This window comes from Silene latifolia, chromosome 10 (genome assembly GCF_048544455.1).
Source record: "Silene latifolia isolate original U9 population chromosome 10, ASM4854445v1, whole genome shotgun sequence".
NCBI classification, from domain to species: domain Eukaryota; kingdom Viridiplantae; phylum Streptophyta; class Magnoliopsida; order Caryophyllales; family Caryophyllaceae; genus Silene; species Silene latifolia.
This window is the reverse complement of record NC_133535.1, coordinates 10,019,237-10,040,141: the sequence shown is the minus strand read 5'-3', so window position 1 is coordinate 10,040,141 and position 20,905 is coordinate 10,019,237. Positions and strand designations below refer to the sequence as shown.

The window sequence follows — 20,905 nt, the reverse complement described above, 5'->3', positions numbered from 1 at the left end:
ATGATAAGTAATGAAGCACATAACAACTTCCGAAGCTGCAGTCTGACATATGAAGCAAACCACGGAATTGAACAGTCACGATATGAAGCAAACCAGCTAGAAAGGTAGCTTTGTGAAAACACAAACATAATTACATGATGATAAGTAGTAGAGTACTAGAGAGTACATAACATTTTATTAGTCATGTTTACAGCAAACTCACAGGAACTTAAAAGCATTTTACATTCAACTGTGGTACATTTGAAGTCCTAATATTTCTCTCTTGCGACTTCATTTGGCGGATGCTTGTTTTCTGATTCTAATCAACCTTGGGCGGTCAGGCCTCTGTAATCATCAGCGCTACAAGTACAAATAATGTTAATAGATAGAACTTCTAAGCAATTTGAAACTTTCAGAATAATTCTTTAACAATAAACTCATGATATGTCTAATGATATACCTCTTGCAGGAAGATTACGCCTGTTTCTAGTACTGAGAAGGTTGTCTCTTGCTGATTGAAGCCTGCTTCTGGCTTCAACTATTTTCATCCTCTGTTGTGGCAAATGATTCGAGCACGACATTCCGACACTGATCACAGTAGTGATGCATTCCACTCTTCGTTGAAGCTCATCTTGGATTGCTCTTGGGTCTTCGTCTTCTTCAGTGAGATTATCTTCTTCAAGCGATGGGTCCGCAATTTTTATGACTTGGTCAGGTAATGCCGCTTTTGCATGTAGATGAAGGTTGTAGCCATCCTTGAACATGCTGTCTGTCGGACTCTTTCTTGTCATTAGCTCAAGTAACAATATGCCATAGCTGTAAACATCACCCTCTGTAGATGGCTCACTTCCGAGCCCATACTCTGACATGTAAACCAAATGCAAAAGGTTAGACGCATAAATGAGTATGATTTTTGTCAGACTAATTATAAATAGGAATCACGCTATTCTTACCTGGAGCAGCATAACCTATAGTGCCCTTGATTCCAATTGTACTACTTTGATTCGGATGCCGAGGTTGAGTAAGAAACCTTGCTAATCCAAAATCTCCAACATGAGCGACCATGTCACTGTCAAGCAATATGTTGCTCGGTTTCAAGTCGCAATGCACTATTGGAGTTTCACACTCATGGTGGAGATAGATGAGTGCATGGGCAGCATCAATCGCAACATCCACCCTTTGAGCAAGGCTCATGTTTCGTTCGAATCCATGTAACCATCTGTCTAGACTCCCATTTGGCATGAACTCATATACCAGTGCTTTAAAATCGTTTCTCTGAAAGTCAATGCTGGAACAAGCTGTTATAACGCCTACCAGATTCCGATGACGGACATTCCTCAATGTGTTACACTCTGCCATGAAGCTCTTAGATGCACTGCGGTGTTGCAAGTTGAGAACTTTAACTGCAACCAATTTTCCATCCAAAATCCCCTTAAACACGGATCCAAAAGATCCCATCCCAAGTAGATTCTCTGAAGAAAAACCAGATGTTGCTTTGAGTAACATGTCGTACGACACTTTCATGGTTACAATCCCCATCATTGAACCTGATGAAAGAGGTGCCTTTTTCTTTTTGAGACATGCCAGATACAACCCTGATGCTATGGCCACCATCCCAAATAGTGCGCCAACAATTGGGATTATCAATTTAAGGGCATGAGACATTATTCTTTTCTTTTTCCCCGAGCTTTTCTTCTCAATGCACTTTGGTAAGTGAAGCTGTTTTATTCCTCCACAAAGTCTGTTATTGCCAGCAACAAAGACCGCACTTGCATTTGCAAATACTGAGTTCGTTGGAACACTTCCTTCAAAGTCGTTATAAGATAAGTTAAGGTAATATAATGTAGGGAACTTAGAGAAGAAGGCTGGAATGGGGCCGGATAAATTATTTTGGGAAATGTCAATTACTAGTAGGCTAGTCAAAGAAGCGAAAGATGATGGAATATTTCCCTGGAAAGAATTTCCATCCATGAGGAGGTATTGAAGGTCAGAACAGTCGCTAAGACTATCTGGAATGATACCCGAAAACTTATTGTAATCTAGTCCTAAAAATATTAGGTTATTTTGTTTACCCATCTCCAAAGGTAGGGAGCCTTCCAAAAAATTATCAAACAAATCTAGTACAACAAATCTAGCAGATCCTTCAAATAGCTCAGTATCCAATGTTCCATTGAGTTCATTGTTTGATAAATACACGAACAACAAGCTTTGGCAATTCCCGAGGTTTGGAGGTATACTCCCTTCCAATATGTTGTCATCTAAATTAAGCCAACTCAAGTATGATAAATTGGCCATGAAATTGGGAATTTTACCTTTTAAGTTGTTGGAGTCCAGATAAAGATGTTCCAATTTGTAGAGCTTCCCGAAATCTTGAGGGATAGATCCCGTTAATTTACAGTTGTACATCGATATATCCTCAAGATTGTTGAGATTGGTAATACCTTCTGGAATTTTTCCACTTATCTGAGTATTTCGTGTATCGAGCACTTGCAAATAGGTGGAGAGATTGGCAACAGATTTGGGTAATATTCCTGAAAAATGATTCGGTCCCAAAATGAGGAAACGTAATTGACTGCAGTTAACAAGTGTATCTATAAGATTAATGTCACCCTCTAGGAAGTTCCCTCCCAGAGTTAAATATTTTAGCTTATGAAAATTCCCAAAATAAAAAGGAACATTTCCTATAAAATTATTATAACAGAGTCCAATATCTTCAAGAGCTGTGAGGTTTTGGATCGTGATTGGAACTAATCCTGTGAAGTTGTTTCTCTCGAGGTTGAACCATGTCAGACCGGGAATATTGACGCCAACATCTGCTGGAAGTTCGCCATGTAGTTGGTTGTAAGGTAACTCAAGTCTTTGAAGGGAGGAGATATTAAAAAGGGATGTGGGAAGTGTGCCTGAGAATTCATTTTCTGCAGCTATAATGAGGGTTAGATTATGCATCCTACCAATGCTGTTTGGGATAGTTCCTGTAAATAAGTTTCCATAAACAGCTATTGTTACTAAAGAAGTAAGGTTTTGTATGATGTCAAAAAGAGGACCTGTAAGATTGTTAATATGCACACGAAAGTCTATTAGCTTTGACAATGCTCCTAGTCCTGTTGGGAGTTTTCCCTCAAGCTTGTTGTTGGCTAAGAAAAATACTCTGAGGTTAACACAACGAGATATGTTGGCTGGAATTTCACCTACAAGTGTGTTGTTAAATAGCAGTAGTTCATTAAGCCTGATTAGATGACCTAATTGAGTTGGGATTTCTCCATATAGGCTATTATTGTAAAGCTTAATGATCTTAAGGAAGCTTAGGTTTCCTATGAAAGGAGATATGGTTCCTGCCAAACCTCTAGACCTCAAATCTAGTACAGTCACTCGTTTATGTTTATGCCCACATTTGACTCCCTCCCAAGAACAGTGGTGAATAGAGTCATTCCATGAGCTTAAAACCCAGTTTGAAGGAACCTTTAGTTGGCTCTTGATGGCCAACAGCGCGGCATGGTCGGTCGCATTGCCTGGGTGGTCAATGCTATGTAGTGCTAAACTTAGTGTAATATTTTGCATAATAAAAAGAAAGATGAGTAGAAAGGCTCGTTTGTTGCATTTTGGAGAAATAAAACTTGGACTTTTATTTTGGATTGGTTTCATTTTGTAGAATTGTCAGCAGTTTAGTTGGTGTGAGATGCTTTTGAAGTTGATCACTCTTTCATATATATAGGCATTTAAATGATGATTTATTCTCTGGCCTACGTCTCGTAGTTAGCCAAGGGTAATTGCACCATCTACTACAGTAAACACTTAACCATTATTACTGTTGCATGATTTATTCTTTGGTCTCATTGCCGAACCTTTTTTTCCAGATAATGTTTAAAAATAAAAAATCAGCAAAATTGTGTCAATTTGAAAGTATTTTACAATATTGGGTCCATGTATGATCGGAATTCAAGGAGCTGGAAAATGGAAGACACGTAACACAACACGGCATTTTCTCTATGGACATGGCTAGCAGGCTGGCTTGTTCAATACTCGCAGTTTATTATATATAGTTTGTCGTGTAAACAAATCACGATCCTAAACTGTTTATACGCATGTTTCATCTTTTTCCCTGCGTTGCTGGAATTATTAAGTGGAGTGATTGAGAGTGCTTGCACGCCACTGGTAATTATTCTCCACAGATACTGCTTCTTGCTCACATTTATTTCTGAATGACACGAAAAATTGTGGAAGATGGTTAGTAGTCAGTTCTTTACCAGTTTTTTTTACTTTGTCCAGTGACACTTAAAGATCGTGTTTGCTCTTTCTCCGGAAGAATAGACATCCTCACTGCCATAATTACTCTCGAAAGAGTGTTTATGTAAAGCAGTTGTGTTAATGAGTTGATCAACTGTTGACAAGCAGCGCATGTTCGGATCTCTGTAAGCCATTTTCCAGTTTTATTTTGAAATCTGATTAATTTTAATCAAACATGGCATGAAAAGGATTTACCTTTCTTTAATTGCGACAAATAACATTATACCTCCAGTGGTACAATAGCATCATACAACCAAGTTATATCTTATCGAGCTTATGTGTAATTTTATTGAGCTTTCTTAAAGTTAATTTTTTTTATGTTTAAGTGAGTGAATTCAGAAATTTTATGGTATAGCTCGACTTCTTTAAAACAAAACTCAAAAACTTTATTATATAGCTCGGTATCTAGAGCATACAACTGGGTACAACTGGTTGTAGGATCTATTAACTGCTTTAATTGCCGTGTGTTCTACAAACACGACATGTCATGTGGTGTGTCTTCCTTCTGATAGTCCAATACCATAATCGTATATTCTATTGTGATATCTAAACTATGCATAATAATATCCAAACTATATTTATAACTACTTTTTCACTAATATGGACCTTGATTAAATGGTTAGATCCATGTTTATAGACTTATAGTATATTAGTATAGACCCCCGCATATGCACGGTATATATAGTTTTTTTTACTTTTTTTAAGTTGTCAATTTATTTTTTATGTTTCTTTCCATTATAATTTGACTTGAAAAATTAAAATTAAAATCGTAAGAAGTCATGAATTGAGTATTTTTATTTATTTTTCTTTTACCGAGAAAGTAGTGATGTTATTTTGTAATTTCTTTATTAATAACATTTAGCCGCAACTTCTTAAAATGTCAATGATGTTTTTTGGTAATTTTTTTTTTTTAAAAAAAATCTCTTTATCATTAAAAAAATTGGAGATAAGGTTTTGGGGAATGAAATATTGGAATCTTATAAATATTTACATTTAAAAAATTATGCCTATTTATAACTCATTATAGCTATAGTATATGCCAAAAATACTAAGCCCAATTTTAGGAAATATTTGTAGGCGGAAAAATGGGAGTTTCACCTATTTATTTAATAAATAGGGGATGTAAAACCGTCTTAGGAGTATGAGGTTAAACTGCTGTGAGCTTGTCTTTAGGATAAGTTGTGCCTGCCAGTCATTCTTGTTATCACTTAACTTGAGGATTTAAGGACTATCTTAGGTCAATGAACGTTACATCCCAAAATGTGCAGATAATGTATATTATGTGCATTAGTGACGTATGCACAATGTTTGGAATAACATCGTGGTAATGGTGGTGAATTGTTGAAGATAGGTTTAAGAGTGTCGAAGTGGGCTAACAGAAATTTGATCAAAGTCCAAGGTCGTGTCAGGTCGATGCACTCTATTTCCAAGACTTTCTATTTCATTTACTTCTTTAAGCTATAGTCAACAAAAAATGCAAATCTCTGCAGATTTTTCTAGGCACATTTAGATGTTTTCATTCGTGTCGAAAACTTTTTTGGTTAATTAATTGTGTTTAATATGAAAATATGAATTACTTATGCGATTCTGCCTAACAATGTGGAATTTTGAGTAACACTATAAGAGTTTTATGTTATAAAATGAATAACTTGATTGATTAAGTGGCTTCGTCGGAGTGTAATGATTCTCCTTAAGGAAATGAGGTCAGTGCCCCACTCAAACAAAGACTTCCATGTCAGAAACATTTTAAGTTGGTAATATTGGACTTTTTTCGTCCCGGTCATTTGTCTACCTTTCTATATTGGAGATTTTTATTTAATTCGAGATTTTTGATATGTACTCCGTGTCTGTTTACTTGGTTTGCCCTCAACTTAACCTTCTTTTCACTCTAGTAGCTTAGTACTGCTCCGATTAGATTCTATAGAATTATTTTTGCAGAACGATTCTGAAGAATTGAAGGCAGTAATAATTGAGGTTACTCTCTCAAAGTACTTGTAAATATGATTGCATCTAATTAAATCCTGTTCTTATCTAGGCAAACAAATTGTAAAACCCAAATCTGCAAAATCTAGTTCCCGGATTAACAAACAGACAGTAAGGGGGGATCGGATGTACGTAGAAATCTCTCACATTAGTGATGAATACAATCGAAGATTAGTTTCAAGAGAAAAAAACTTAATAGAACTCAAAACCTTTTTTACATTCAACTTTGCAATATTTGTAGTCTTGTTAATTATATCTGTTGAGACTCCCATTGTTTCAACCTTAGGCCCCTGCAATCGTTAATGTCATAAGCATAAATTAATGTACTGTAAGCTTAATAACTACTAATCAATTTGAAACTGCTGAAATATTTTTTAACCGAGAAACATGTGATATGTCTAACGATATACCTCCTGCAGGAAGGTAACGCCTTTTTCTAGCATTGAGAAGGTTGTCTCTTGCAGATTGAAGTACTGGCATCGACTATTTTCAATCGTTCTTGTGGCAAATGATTCGAGCAGGACACTCCGACACTAATCAATTTGAAACTGCTGAAATATGTTTTAACTGAGAAACATATGATATTTCTACTGATAATTGATATACGTCTTGCAGGAAGATTACGCCTTTTTCTATTATTTAAAAGTCCTTTCTTGTGGCGCTGGTTATTTTCATTCGATTATGTGGCAAATGGTTGGAACCCGGCACTCCAACACTAATCACAGATGTAATCCATTTTAGTCTTTGTTGAAGCTCGTCTTGGATTGCCCTTCTGTCGTTGCCTTCTTCACTGAGGTTATCCTCTTCGAGTGATGGATTGCTCTACAATTTGTAAGCTGTGATCAGGTACGCCTACTTTTGTATATGAATTAAGGTTGCGAGTCTTCCTTGAACATCATGTCTTTTGGACACTTTCCTGTCATGAGCTTGAGTACCAACATGCCATAACTGTAAACATCATTTAATGAGTTCGCATTAAATTTGCTGGTGGCGTTTGTCTAAGAAACTGCAGGTTTGGCTAATTCAACCAGGTTGAGCAACCAAGTTAAATTTCCCCCCCTTTTTTAGTTTGGCGACGTATGTAAGGCGGCCTTACAAAAATATATTATAAAATGAGTTAGTTCTGTAACTACTTTCTCACAAAATATGGATCATGATTCCTTGGGGGTTAGTTTTGTTTTGACTATGCTAATATTTATGTAAGACCGCTTTGTTAGAGACTAACTAGGGAAAAAATCGCCAAAGTTTGTGATGCAAGGAGTATCCTGTATGTGAGGCCGTCAGCTTGACTTTAGGACAAGTTCCATCCTAAATGACTCTTGCCTAGCGGATCCATTAGACGTACATTAGGGGGTTTGATGATATTGACTTATCTCTTATTTTTCATATTAAGGAGTATATATGCGTTTTTCTATGATGATTACTTGATTTTTCATATCTTTTGATTATAATTCTACTCCTAACAGTAGAACAAGAGTTTTCTGCTGCATTCAAAGTTGTACTTGTCCCTCACTTGATCATTTATTGTGTAATCCCTTATCACCTTCAATTATAGCTACCCATAGCGGAAACTGACTAGCATAATTAAATGATACGTAGTACAGAACGGAGTTCATGAAAATCTATAAATCATGTTTACAGCAAACTAACAGGAACTTAAAAGCATCTTAAATAAATGCAACTAATATGGTAGATTTTGTAGTCTTAATAACTCTCTCTTGAGATTTCAATTGCCGGACGGTTGTAGCGTTTTCCTGTTTTAGAACAACATTAGGTGGTCATTCCCCTGTAACCATCAGCGCTGCAAGTAGAAAATAATGTTATGTTAGCGGAACTTCTAATCAAATTGAAACTTTCAACATAATTCATTACTAGTGAGCTCATGATATATATGTCTAATGATATACCTCTTGCAGGAAGATTACGCCTGTTTCTAGCATTCACAAGTTTGTCTCTTGCCGATTGAAGCCTGTTAGTGGCATCAACTATTTTCATTCGTTCTTGTGGCTGATGATTGGAGCACGACACCCCAACACTGATCACAGCATTAATGCATTCCTCTCTTCGTTGAAGCTCATCTTGAATTGCCCGTCTGTCATCGGCTTCTTCAGTGATATTATCTTCTTCAAGTAATGGGTCTACAATTTGTAAGACTTGGTCAGATAATGCTGCTTCCGCATGCTTATGAAGGCTGTAGCCTTCATCGAACATGTTGTCTGTTGGACTTTTTCCTGTCATTAGTTCCAGTAGCAATATCCCATAGCTATAAACATCACCCTTTGTAGATGGCTCACTTCCGATCCCATACTCTGACAAGTGAACCCAATGACAATGCTTAGCCACAAAATTGTTGAGTAGTTAATAAAAGTTGACAAAGCCTTAAAATTACTCACTGACTATACACATTTAGCAAGTAGTAGATATATTGGCAATAGTACTTCAGGGTGTTTGTCAGACAAATTATAATTAGGAATCACGGTGTTATTACCTGGAGCAGCATAGCCGATAGTTCCCTTAATTCCAATTGTACTACTTTGGTTTGGATGTCGAGGTTGAGTAAGAAACCTTGCTAATCCAAAATCTCCAACATGAGCGACCATGTCATTGTCAAGCAATATGTTGCTTGGTTTCAAGTCACAATGCACTATTGGAGTTTCACACTCATGGTGGAGATAGCTGATTGCATGGGCCACATCAATTGCTACATCCACCCTTTGAGCAAGGCTCATGTTTCTGTCGCCTCCATGTAACCATTTGTCTAGGCTTCCATTAGGCATGAACTCGTACACTAGTGCTCTAAAATCATTTCTCTGAAAGTCGATACTAGAACAAGCTGTTATGATGCTTATCAGATTCCTGTGGCGGACATTTCTTAACGCGTTGCATTCTGCCATAAAACTTTTAGATGCACAACGGCGTTGCAAGTTCAGAACTTTCACTGCAACGGTCTTTCCATCCAAAACCCCCTTAAACACGGATCCAAAAGATCCCATCCCAACTAGATTTTCTGAAGAAAAATCAGCCGTTGCTTTTAGTAACATGTCATAAGACACTTTCATGGTTACAATCCCCATCATTGAACCTGATGAAAGAGGTGACTTTTTCTTTTTGAGACATGCCAGATACAGCCCTGATGCTATGGCCACCATCCCAAATAGTGCGCCAACAATTGGGATTATCAATTTAAGGGCATGAGACATTATTCTTTTCTTTTTTCCCGAGCTTTTCTTCTCAATGCACTTTGGTAAGTGAAGCTGTTTTATTCCTCCACAAAGTATGTTATTGCCAGCAACAAAGACCGCACTTGCATTTGCAAATACTGAGTTCGTTGGAACACTTCCCTCAAAGTCGTTATCAGATAAGTTAAGGTAATATAATGTAGGGAACTTAGAGAAGAAGGCTGGAATGGGGCCGGATAAATTATTTTGAGAAAGGTCAATTTCTAGTAGGCTAGTCAAAGAAGCGAAAGATGATGGAATATTTCCCTGGAAAGAATTTCCATCCATGTAGAGGTATTGAAGGTCAGAACAGTCACCAAGACTATCTGGAATGATATCCGACAACTTATTGCTAGACAATCCTAAGACTTGTAGGTTACTTTGTTTACTCATTTCCAAAGGTAGAGAGCCTTCCAAATGATTTTGAGACAAATCTACTCTGACAAATGAAGCAGATCCTTCAAATAGCTCATTGCCGAAGGTTCCATTGAGTTCATTTTGTGATAAATACAGGTACAATAAGCTTTGGCAATTCCCGAGGTTTGGAGGTATACTCCCTTCCAATATGTTGTCATCTAAAAAAAGCCAACTCAAGCGTGATAAATTGGCCATGGAATTGGGAATTTTACCTTTTAAGTTGTTGGAGTCCAGATAAAGTTGTTCCAATTTGTAGAGCTTCCCGAAATCTTGAGGGATAGATCCCGTTAATTTGCAATTGTCCATCCATAACAGCTCAAGATTGTTGAGATTGGTAATACCTTCTGGAATTTTTCCACTTATCTGAGTATTTCCTATATCGAGTATTTCCAAAGAGGTGGAGAGATTGGCAATAGATTTGGGTAATATTCCAGAAATATGATTTGTTCCCAAATGGAGGACACTTAAATGGCTGCAGTTAACAAGTGTATCTATAAAATTAATGTCACCCTCTATGAAGTTCCCTCCAAGAGATAAATAATTTAGGTTATGAAAATTCCCAAAATAGGAAGGAACATTTCCTACAAAATTATTATAACCGAATGCAATAAATTCAAGAATTGTGAGGTTTTGGATCGTGATTGGTATTATTCCTGTGAAGTTGTTTTCCACGAGGTTGAACCATGTCAGACGGGGAATATTGACGCCAACATCTGCTGGAAGTTCTCCATGTAGTTGGTTGACAGCAAAATCAAGCATTTGAAGGGAGGAGATATTAAAAAGGGATGTGGGAAGTGTGCCTGATAGTTGATTAGCAGCAACTTCAAGGTTGGTTAGATTTTGCATCCTACCAATGCTGCTTGGGATAGTTCCTGTAAATGAGTTTTCATCAGCAATTATCGTTACTAAAGAAGTGAGATTTTGTATAATGTCGAAAAAAGACCCCTTAAGATGGTTAATTTTCACACGAAAGTCTGTTAGCTTCGACAATGCTCCTAGTCCTGTTGGGAGTTTTCCCTCTAGCTTGTTGTTGGCTAAGTAAAACACTCTAAGGTTAACACAACGAGATATGTTGGCTGGAATTTCACCTATAAGTGTGTTGTTATATAAGCGTAGTTCATTAAGCCTGATTAGATGACCTAATTGAGTGGGAATTTCTCCATATAGGCTATTATTGTAAAGGTTAAGGATCTTAAGGAAGCTTAGATTTCCTATGAAAGGAGATATGGTTCCTGCCAAACCTCTAGAACTCAAATCTAGTAAAGTCACTCGTTTATGTTTACGCCCACATTTGACTCCCTCCCAAGAACAATGGTGAATAGAGTCATTCCATGAGCTTAAAACCCAGTTTGAAGGAACCTTTAGTTGGCTCTTGATGACCAACAGCGCGGCATGGTCGGTCGCATTGCCTGGGTAGTCTATACTACGCAGTGATAAAGTTACGGTAATATTTTGCATAAGAAAAACAAAGATGACAAGAAAGGCTGGTTTGCTACATAGTAGAGAAATAATACTTGGACATTTATTTTGGGTTTGGAGGTGGATTGGTTTCATTTGTAAGAATATTGGGTCCAATACTATTTATGTGGACAAACAATTATATAGATTGTATTTGTTTGCTATCGTTTAAGTTTAGCCCAATATAGTGGTCCATCCGGATAATATAATACGGGCATATTAATCACGTCTTATAAAGTATGGGCCGGATATCTTAATTGTGTAGATACCCATTAGGTTACTAATGCATGATGGGCGCATTAGATTAAGGAGACTATATATAAGTCACCTGGGTTATGGTCCCTGGTAGCACACAATAACCTAATCTCCCCGCATCCCATCAGTAGAGAGATCCCTATTGGTATGTGTGTCTACTAGAAGACCTAATCCTGAAGACCGTCCTTTCAGACGGTTTATTCCAATCTCTCTCGTCATGTAATCAGGTACGCTTCCGCTCTTCAGTTTATACCGAGTAATTTAGTATGAAGTTTATGGTCTCAATTCGGATTAAATCTAACAAGTGGTATCAGAGCCGCCTTCATATTAAATTATTTGGGTTCAGTTTAGGTTTTACAATATTTGTGATTTCTGGGCATACGTGATTTTGTATGCCTGCTGTGAATTTGGCGTTTAAGTTATTTATTTATGTAAGTTCATTACTTTCGGTATTAATTCAACCCCGCTTTGAGTATCTTCTAGTATGACTCCATGTGCTGTCATTGTGAATTTGTTAAAGTGTACAGTCAGTTTGGTCTCCATGAATGCATCTCTTGTGTTTATGTAACAATATGGTATAGCTTTACATGGTGATTAATTAATTAATTTATTAATTAATTATATAATGGAACTTTATATGAATATTTCGGAGTATTATAATGCTTTTACCATGTTGATTGAAAATTGGGCTATAATTCAATATGGAATGACGACACATGTTTGTATTATGCATCTAAGATAAAATGGAATTTGCACGCAGTGGGTGCATTCATGACAGCTAATTTGTTTGATTCCGGTTAATTGATCTGGTATTTATACGGATTTAGTCTTGTGATTTCGAAGTCAAACGTGACTTGCATATCATTGTATGTCGTTTGCTGCCGCCATATTGAGATTAAGTAACCAGTTTCAAGGTTTTGGCGTAAAATCTTTTATTGAGCATTATCATATTCGGCTTATGAATTTAGAAAATACATGCTCAGATACAGCATGTTTTTTATTGTGTTAGCTTTACGGCTATCTTGACTGCTCGTGATACTTTTGTATCTATTTGGTCAAAGACAATGTTAAGCTTGATTTAGTCATGAACTCACATGCATATGGATTATCTGGTAAATTTGGTACGAGTTATAGAGCTTGTGAAATTTATTAAAGTTGCACATCTATTATGGCGTATATATATGGTTGATGTGCTTTGGCATTTATCTGATTGATCTTGGGTGTGCCTTTTGGTAATTTTTGCATGTTAAGCTTAATATATATGTTTTTGGTTTGTTTAATTTATGGATGTAGTATAATTATGTGTCCATAAATTTTAAGGAATGTTCAGAACTTGGACAAGTGAAAATAAGGATATATATTTGTATGGTCTATCAATTTTACATACTTATATGACTAAGTAACTATTTTGATATAGTTTTGTATATTATCAGTTATCACTAAAGGTTAAGTCACCTGTCAATTAAGAACTTGTATTTTCAGATTTAATAAATGGCTATACGGATTATAATAACGGGTCTAATATTTTAGGTTGTTTGATCGACACAGTAAGTTGCCAAAGTAACCTCTATTGTGTAAGTTGAATGATTTAGAATATTATGACTACAGTGTGTGATTGAGTTTCATGCGGATAATGGTCGGCCCAAAGGAAGGCTATTATTTGGCCGAAATTCAGTCATGCTTGTGGTGGTAAATATGTAACAATTGTAATGTTTCCATGTGAACTTTAAGTCGGCCTAAAGGAAGGCTTAATGTTTGACAGGAGTTTATTCTTAGTATTTGATCACTACACCAAGATGACCACTTACAAGTTAATTTTATGTCCAAAGACTAAAGTTAATGTTGTGCTAGGTGTCTTGTGATGATGGGATGCCAATATTTGAATCTGAAAATCAAGTTAAGAGAGTGTCATTATGTTTATGTTTATGACACTCATAAGGATTATGCCCATAAAGCTTTTAAATTGAATAAATTCAATTCTTTGGACTAGTGTGTATAATTCATGCGAATAATGGTCAGCCCAAAGGAAGGCCATTATTTGGCCGAATCACATATACACGTTAGGTAATAAATATGTGACGATTATTCGGTATTTTCATGTGAATATTGAGTCGGCCCAAAGGAAGGCTTAGTGTTCGACGTGAGTTTATCGTCAATATTTGATTACAATTACTAAAGAGCAATGTCTTTAACTAGTTAATATTTACATCTAATAACTAATTATTAATTTCGGAAAGACACTTTAATTATTTGAATTTATTCAAAATATAAGGATGTTGTTTTGTTCATTCAGTTTGACATTTATGGTTATTATATCTGTCATTTCAGTTACATTCTCAATTCGAATGAAACTATTTATTAAATGAATGGTAAGAGAATGTGAATTTTATCCCTGGTTGTTGTGATCTTACCTTGCTTTAAGAATGTATAATTCTTCTTCTCATAAGGTAAAAGTTATCGTAAGGACTAAGGTATGTAACTTTGAGAAGTATTACATTCAAAATGCATGAGTTTAGTGATTATCCGAATTTAGGGAAATATTTAAGGGCATTGTTTCAGTTAATTCAGTTAAGTTAATTAAGAAGCTGCAAAAGTCAAACTCCAAGAAGTAACAAAAAACATAAGGTTAGACTTTTTAGTCATTAATTTGTTAAGAGTTTGGACACATAAGAAAAATCTAGTACCACTTTTTAACGCTTGGCGTGTCGGTAAAGTTAAACTTCTCATTCGGTTTGTCTAAGGTTAATTTTTATATCCAATCATGTTTGATGGGTGAATTTGGTTTTTTCCACCCACATAAGTATATTGATGCAAGTATAACTAAATATGACAAGCCAAGTGATGATGAAAGATTCATCTATTTGGGGCAAGTCATCATCTGAGTTTAAGACAGTCAACTAATTTAGTTATCATTAATGACTTATTCTTTTATTTGTATGTGGAAAATACTTTCAGTACCGCCTTTAGGTGAAAAGGGTTATTTTTCGTATGGACAAATTTGGTTTCTTGTCTATTGAGAAATAATTAATTTTGTATTTTCCTAATTCAAATAAGGGTGAACCTATCATTTTTGATAACTTTAGATAGTTTAGATTGGAATCTCTTTTAAGTAAACTTGCACTAAAATTCAATGGATATAAATAAGAATTATGAAACTACAATTTCTCTTCGGTATGACACATTAAAAGGGATATTAAGATTTTGTGTCAAAATGAAATTGTTGGCCCCTTTACTTCAGTTTTTCATATTTAAGGGGATAAAGACAAACTAAAGGGAGATTAGATATGAAGTGATTTCAGATGTCTTACTATTAACATATATGGATAAGTGAACCATTTTATACTTAAGTATTAATGGTTTATATTATTATGTTAATTTGTAGACGGAGTTTAGGCATGAATATCTAAATCTCATTTGTCAGAAGTTTAAATTTCTTGATGTTTTTAGTACATATTTAACTAAGTTATTTTACTCAGTAAAGGAATAATTATGTTATCTTTGATCTAAGTGTTAATACTTTGGCAAATGACTATTAAGGATCACAACGTCAAGGTTATTTTAAAGAATTTCTAGAGGAGTTTGATCTTGTATTTGATATTATATTACACCATATGAGGATTCGTAATATGGATGGTGTAGTATGTATACAAACAAGATCCTAAGGCCTGGTAAGGAGTGTGATTATTCATACTCTTTTCCATATTACTTTAGTTATAAGTTCTTAAGATTGCAGTTATCTTTGGATAAATTTCTAGCAATACCATTGACTATTTAATCATAGTGTAGGTAATGTACACATCCGGTATGTCCAACTAATTAAGGTTGAGGTTTAAAAGTTATAAGGTTAATAGTTGGACTTAAGGATAGTCAATGACTATTTTGTTGGATAGTACTTAAAGTTTTAAGGGTAATAAAGTAATGATCCCACAATAAAGCTATTTAAGACGGAAATTAAGGGGTTCATTGAGAATATTGAGTTTGAGTGGGAGAAAAGGTAATTGACATTGTTTTAAGTCTCCTTATACATGATTATAAGATCAATTTGGTTAAACAAACTCAATATCTCAATAACCAATTCATTAGAAGATCCACATAATAAGGTAAATACAACTACATTAATTACATTTGTTCCGGGTGTAATTCCAGAGCAGATATTTGTTACCACTCGTAGCTCGTAGAATGATGTCCTTGCTTGAATCCTCCTTGCGGTCTCCTGAAACGATGAACAAACTGAGGGCTCGGCTTTGGCCGAGCGTACTCACTCCGACGCTCAAGTCAGTAAACTTAGAGAGAAGTTGTTGTAACTTGGCTAAGAGTGTATTGTAGAGAGATAAGGAAGATATTACCAGATGAATAGTGGTTTTTAGGTCAATTTGTGGATCCTTTCCTCAATGGAGGTTGAGGAGTATTTATAGGCATTCACCTTTTGTCACGTAGTGGCCAGGTGGCGAAGTGGCTATCAGGTGAAAAGACCGTTGTACCCTCGGCCGATGGACCTGTGGCAGGCTCGCCGAGGGCCTTGGATATGAGTACGCGGATTTGTGTCCCGGCTGGCCAGTTGTCTGGCCGGGACCCAGGTGACAGGCCGACGGGCTCCATCGGCTAGACTGTTTAAGTCGTTGACTTTGCTGTGGATACCCTTGACCTTGCTCAATATGTAGACTTGGTCAGCGGTGCAGAATATGCCCCATCAATTTGCCCCCAGCGTAGTCTATGCCGTGGCATGGGCTCCGATGTATGTTGAGTGTATATTCTGCGCAAGTGTTATGCAAAAATTTTCTACGTCGGCTTCTTCTGATGCATCGGCTTGATCATTCGTAGGCCTACTATATCCCCCCTCCACATGGATGCGTAAAGGGTATCCGATGTGGGAAAGAATGTGATGCCGGCCGAGACCAGGGCTGAGAGTGCCGGTTATTTCTGATTGCCCCCGGCCGGTGCTCCCTGGCTTGGTCGATCATGTGGCCGGCGGAGAGCAGGTGCCTAGGAATTTGGTGTGGAAGATGAACAGGCGAAGGGATGTGAATGGGCGTGTTGAATACGCTTGGTAACTGTAGCATTGATTGACATTCAACTGTTGCAACGATTGACATTCCGTGGTTGCATGTCTGACACGTGTCGCTTCGATTGGTTGACGCTTGGGGTGTGCCCGATTGGTCCCTCTTTGTGGGCTTTTCCCTATAAATAGGGCAGTTTATTCCGTGATTTTGGCCATTACTTTCATTTCTTCAAATTTTCGAAAATTTTCTCCCAAAATCTTCATCTCTCTAAACTTTCAAGGGCTTTGTTTTCTTCCAATCTTCGGTCTTCGATCCGGCGAGTGTATTTCTTCAAGGTAATCAAACAATTTTCCTTTTATTTCGTTAGATTCGTTGTGAACATGTCTTCTGCTGATGCTGGACCTAGTAAACCCGCGTCGGGGGGCCCTAGGTCTCCTTCTCCTGAAGTTGATCCTCAAATTCTTGAGGAATGGGAGGATTCGACTCTATGGCGATTTTGGTGATGATTTTGGTGACGGCGGAATGGCCTCGTCCTAGTGAGGGGAGACAATTCGTCATGGATCACGGCTATGTCTGTAAAATCCGCCTCGACCGTGCTTGGTCCCACAAGTTTGCCAGTTGTTCTGGCGGGAAACTTTTCGAGGGCCATTTTTTCTTTGGAAGGGGATACAAAATTGTCATCCCCGAGGAGGGTCAGGCCGTCTGTTGTCCTCCACCGGGCTGTATCGGTGTGTATATGCGGCATTTGGAGTTCAGGCTTCGGTTTCCTCTGAATGGGTACGTTATGGCCATAATAAGAGCCATGAACGTTGCCGTTGCCCAACTGCATCCGTTGGCTATGCGAACCATAATTGGTTTTGTCTGGCTTTGTCTCTTCAAGGGAGAGGCTCCAACGGTGAATCTATTCCGCCGGCTTCATTATCTCAAACCATCGATCTCTGGCCGCGCCGGATGGTATAGTGTGCAGATGGAGCAGGGTTATGTCTCTGTTGACAAACTTTCCTCTTGCAAGGACTGGCAAGGTCGGTGGGTGTACGTTAAGGTGCCGGATGACTATCCGCTGCCCCGTTCCTTCCAGCACCGAGTTAATTTGCGGTGTGAGACTAAGGCGGAGCATGACAGATGGGTCAGCCGGAAGCATCTTAAGATGGACGCCAGCAAGGTCCTTCTTACGGAGGATGAGAAGCTGGCGATGAGGCTTTTTGAGGTGGACAGGAGTGGGGTGCCGAAAAGATGGATTCCCCCGACGCAGATCATCCTTCAGGATGAGCCGCTCTGCCATGTCGGCCTCATACCGGCCCTAGCACAGGGTGAGTGGGGTCGGTGTGAGGCCCATCGCCGCTCTTAATGCTCTTGCTCCTTGAATTTCGGTTTGTTTCCTCTACTTAACTCTTGCTTTGTTTCTTTTCGCAGACCACTTTGGAAAGGACTTGTCTGAGGATCTTCTTCGGAGAATGGGGCTGCACAAAGATGGGACCGTTGCTAACTTGCATCCGAAGGCTCTAGCCCACGATCGTAGGAAGTCGCCGAGTGACCTTATGGAACAACGGCTGAAGGGCTTGAGCGTGGAGGAGGCTCAGGCGAGGGTCGTTAGTGGTGTAGTGCGTCGGACGCGGAAAACCATGTCTTCGGCGGCGAAGGCGTCAACGCCGGCTCCACTTCCCACCCCCCTACCTAAAAAGGAGACGGTGGAGATCGTTGATATTCCTTCTGAGGGGGACTCCGATGCGGAGGAATCTCCCCTTATCCGAAAGAGGAAAGAGGCAGCCTCTACCGTTGGCAAAGAAACGCCTCCTCCAGCCAAGAAGGCCAAGCACGGTACCTATTCATTCCGTGGCTCAAATTCAGCCGTCATTGGGTGCTCCTAATGACAGGCTTCCTGACATGTCGATACACGTTGATACTGATGTCTTTAATAAATTTTTGTAGGCCAGCCGCAACCGACTTCTGCTCTCATTGGGCAGCAGGTGGAGGGGACCTCTGCGCAGGTTGGTGATCGAGGCACCACCGTCAACCCTTCATCCCAGAAGGCTTCCTCCTCCCATCCGCAGGTTGGTGGACAAATTGTTACCACCGTCCCTTCATCCCAGAAGGCTTCCGTCTCCCAGCTTATAGAGGAAGGCACGAAGCTAATTAGGGAGCTGGCAAGGTGGCACGTGGCCACCGGTGCTCGTCTTAAGGAGCAGGAGAATACCGTGGCTCGCGTTGTTCATGAGCGCAATGTCACTAAGCAGGTGGCTGTGTCGGCAAAGCTGGATCTCCTCAATGAGCGGACGCTTAGGGGAGATGCTGAGAAGGCGCTCTTGGCTGAGAGAAAACTCAGGGAGGACGCTGAAAAGGAGGTCCTCGCTGAGAGAGCGAAGGCCGAGGCTGCGGCAGCCGAAGCTGTGAAGCTGTCGGAGAAATGTAACCTTGTTCAGGGGCGTGCCGACCTCTATCTCCAGCAGAGGAACGAGTCCGAGGGCCTGTTTAAGGCCCAGGCGGAGGTGGTTCGGGGCAAAGAGGCCATCATCAAGCAGAAGGAGGCGGATATTGAGATGCTCCAAACCGTCATGCTTCCCAATTTGTGCGCTGAATTCGGGACTGCCGAAGGAGCTGCTAGGGAAGTGATCGGGGAGCTTTTCCCTGTTGACGGTTCCTTTCCGTGGGACAGATATGAGGAGCTGCTTGATGATAAGCTGGCGGCTAAGGAGAAAGCCATGGCGGAGAAGGCCCAGGAGGTGGTGAGGGCGAAGGTTGAGAAGGAGGCGGCCGCGGGAGAGAGTGCTCTTCTTTGCCGAGAAGGCTAAGGCGGCCAAGGAGGAAGCGATAGAATGAGGGCGGCCGATGAAGCCGAGGCCAAAGCCGAGGCCGCTAGGGAGGTCTTTGGGTTGCATCGAAGAGGATGCGGCTACCTTTGCTAATGATGAGCGGCGGCATGCATAGGGCGGGCGGTCGTCACCGGGGTCACCGGTGTCTCGAGATAGCTTGACTCCTCCTCACTAACACCGGGTGCTTGATGAGAACAAGTTTACAGCAGATCTGTTTCAGCTGTTCGGGAGCCAATTGTTAAGCCCTTTCCCTCTGCCATTTTTGTTGCTAAAAAATGATACTTGCAACTTTTGCTTTCCTTTCCTTGTATTTTGTACAACTTTGGTAGGTTGTGTTTCGGTTTATCCCAATGGGGACGGCCTGTTATCTCCATTCTTTTGCCTGTAAACTGTTATTATTAATAAGAGTTCTTCCTTTGCCTTCGGCATGCCGAGGTCTTTACCTTATTTTTTTTTTTTTTTTTTTTTTTTTTTTTTTTTTTTGCGTTTTCAATGGTATTGAGTGTTTCCACTTTGCCTCTGGTTTGGCCGAGGTCTTTTCTCGTTTTTGTCTGGGTAACCCCTTTTACGTCATTAATTGAGCGTCTCTTTTCGTTTCCGATTTGGCTTGGCCGAGGCGGTTTAGAATGTGTAACTCAACTGTTTTTAACGTCATTAATTGATTTTGTTTATCAACTGCGCTGGCCGCGGCTTGTCGCGGTGTCTGCTTTCTGATGGAGACTGCCGCTCTTGTCGTTACGACAGTAAGAGTCGGCGTCCGGATAGTGTGTTACGCGGCGTCTACCACTTTAAGTGACTGCCGAAGCGTCTACTATTTGGGGTGACTGCCACAGCACTACATTTCTTCATGGGGGCCGCCGCTCTTGTCTATGACAGTGTGAGCTGGCGTCCGGATAGTGTGTTACGCGGCGTCTACCACTTTAAGTGATGCCAAGCGTCTACTATTTGGGGTGATCGCCACAAAGACTACATTTCTTCATGGAGATCACCGCTCTTGTCGAATCGACAGTATGAGACGGCGTCGGCCTTCTTTCAACGATCGCGCTCTTGTCGAATCGAGTATGATGAGACGGCGTCGGCCTTCTTTCAACGATGCCGCTCTTGTCGAATCGACAGATATGAGACGGCGTCGGCCTTCTTTCAACGACTGCCGCTCTTGTCGAATCGACAGTATGAGACGGCGTCGGCCTTCTTTCAACGACTGCCGCTCTTGTCGAATCGACAGTATGAGACGGCGTCGGCCTCTTGATGGCGCCCAGCCTGAAAAATGAACATTTTGATGAAAGACTTGGTCGTTTTTACATTCTATATTAACAAAGCGTCGGGGTGCCCCAATTTGTTTTTGGGCACCTCCGGCGCCACACAAGGTCTATTAGTTTCCTAATGCCTCATTAGAGGCGCTCTTCCCCCGTCAGCCGTCGGTTGCATCCATAAGGTCGCCCTTTGGTTGTGAGGACGAGCCTTTCCCCTTCTCCGACTGTTTCGCCACTTTGAGGGATTG

The 20,905-nt window shown here is 39.5% G+C and overlaps 2 protein-coding genes across 2 annotated transcripts; both read right to left on the bottom strand.

Annotated features, from left to right (window-relative positions):
* Positions 1-316: 316 nt before the first annotated feature.
* LOC141606922 (uncharacterized) lies at positions 317-4,239 on the bottom strand. Its single transcript, XM_074426309.1, has 3 exons — positions 933-4,239; positions 440-841; positions 317-339 (listed from the first exon to the last, which is right to left on the bottom strand). The coding sequence occupies exons 1-3, from the start codon at positions 3,619-3,621 to the stop codon at positions 317-319; spliced, it is 3,114 nt and encodes a 1,037-aa protein (XP_074282410.1). The 5' UTR covers positions 3,622-4,239.
* A 3,074-nt stretch (positions 4,240-7,313) lies between these two features.
* LOC141605038 (uncharacterized) lies at positions 7,314-11,413 on the bottom strand. The gene is made up of 3 exons (XM_074423662.1): positions 8,735-11,413; positions 8,154-8,555; positions 7,314-8,047 (listed from the first exon to the last, which is right to left on the bottom strand). Exons 1-3 carry the CDS (start codon positions 11,337-11,339, stop codon positions 8,025-8,027), a joined length of 3,030 nt encoding a protein of 1,009 aa, XP_074279763.1. The 5' UTR covers positions 11,340-11,413; the 3' UTR covers positions 7,314-8,024.
* Positions 11,414-20,905: the final 9,492 nt, after the last annotated feature.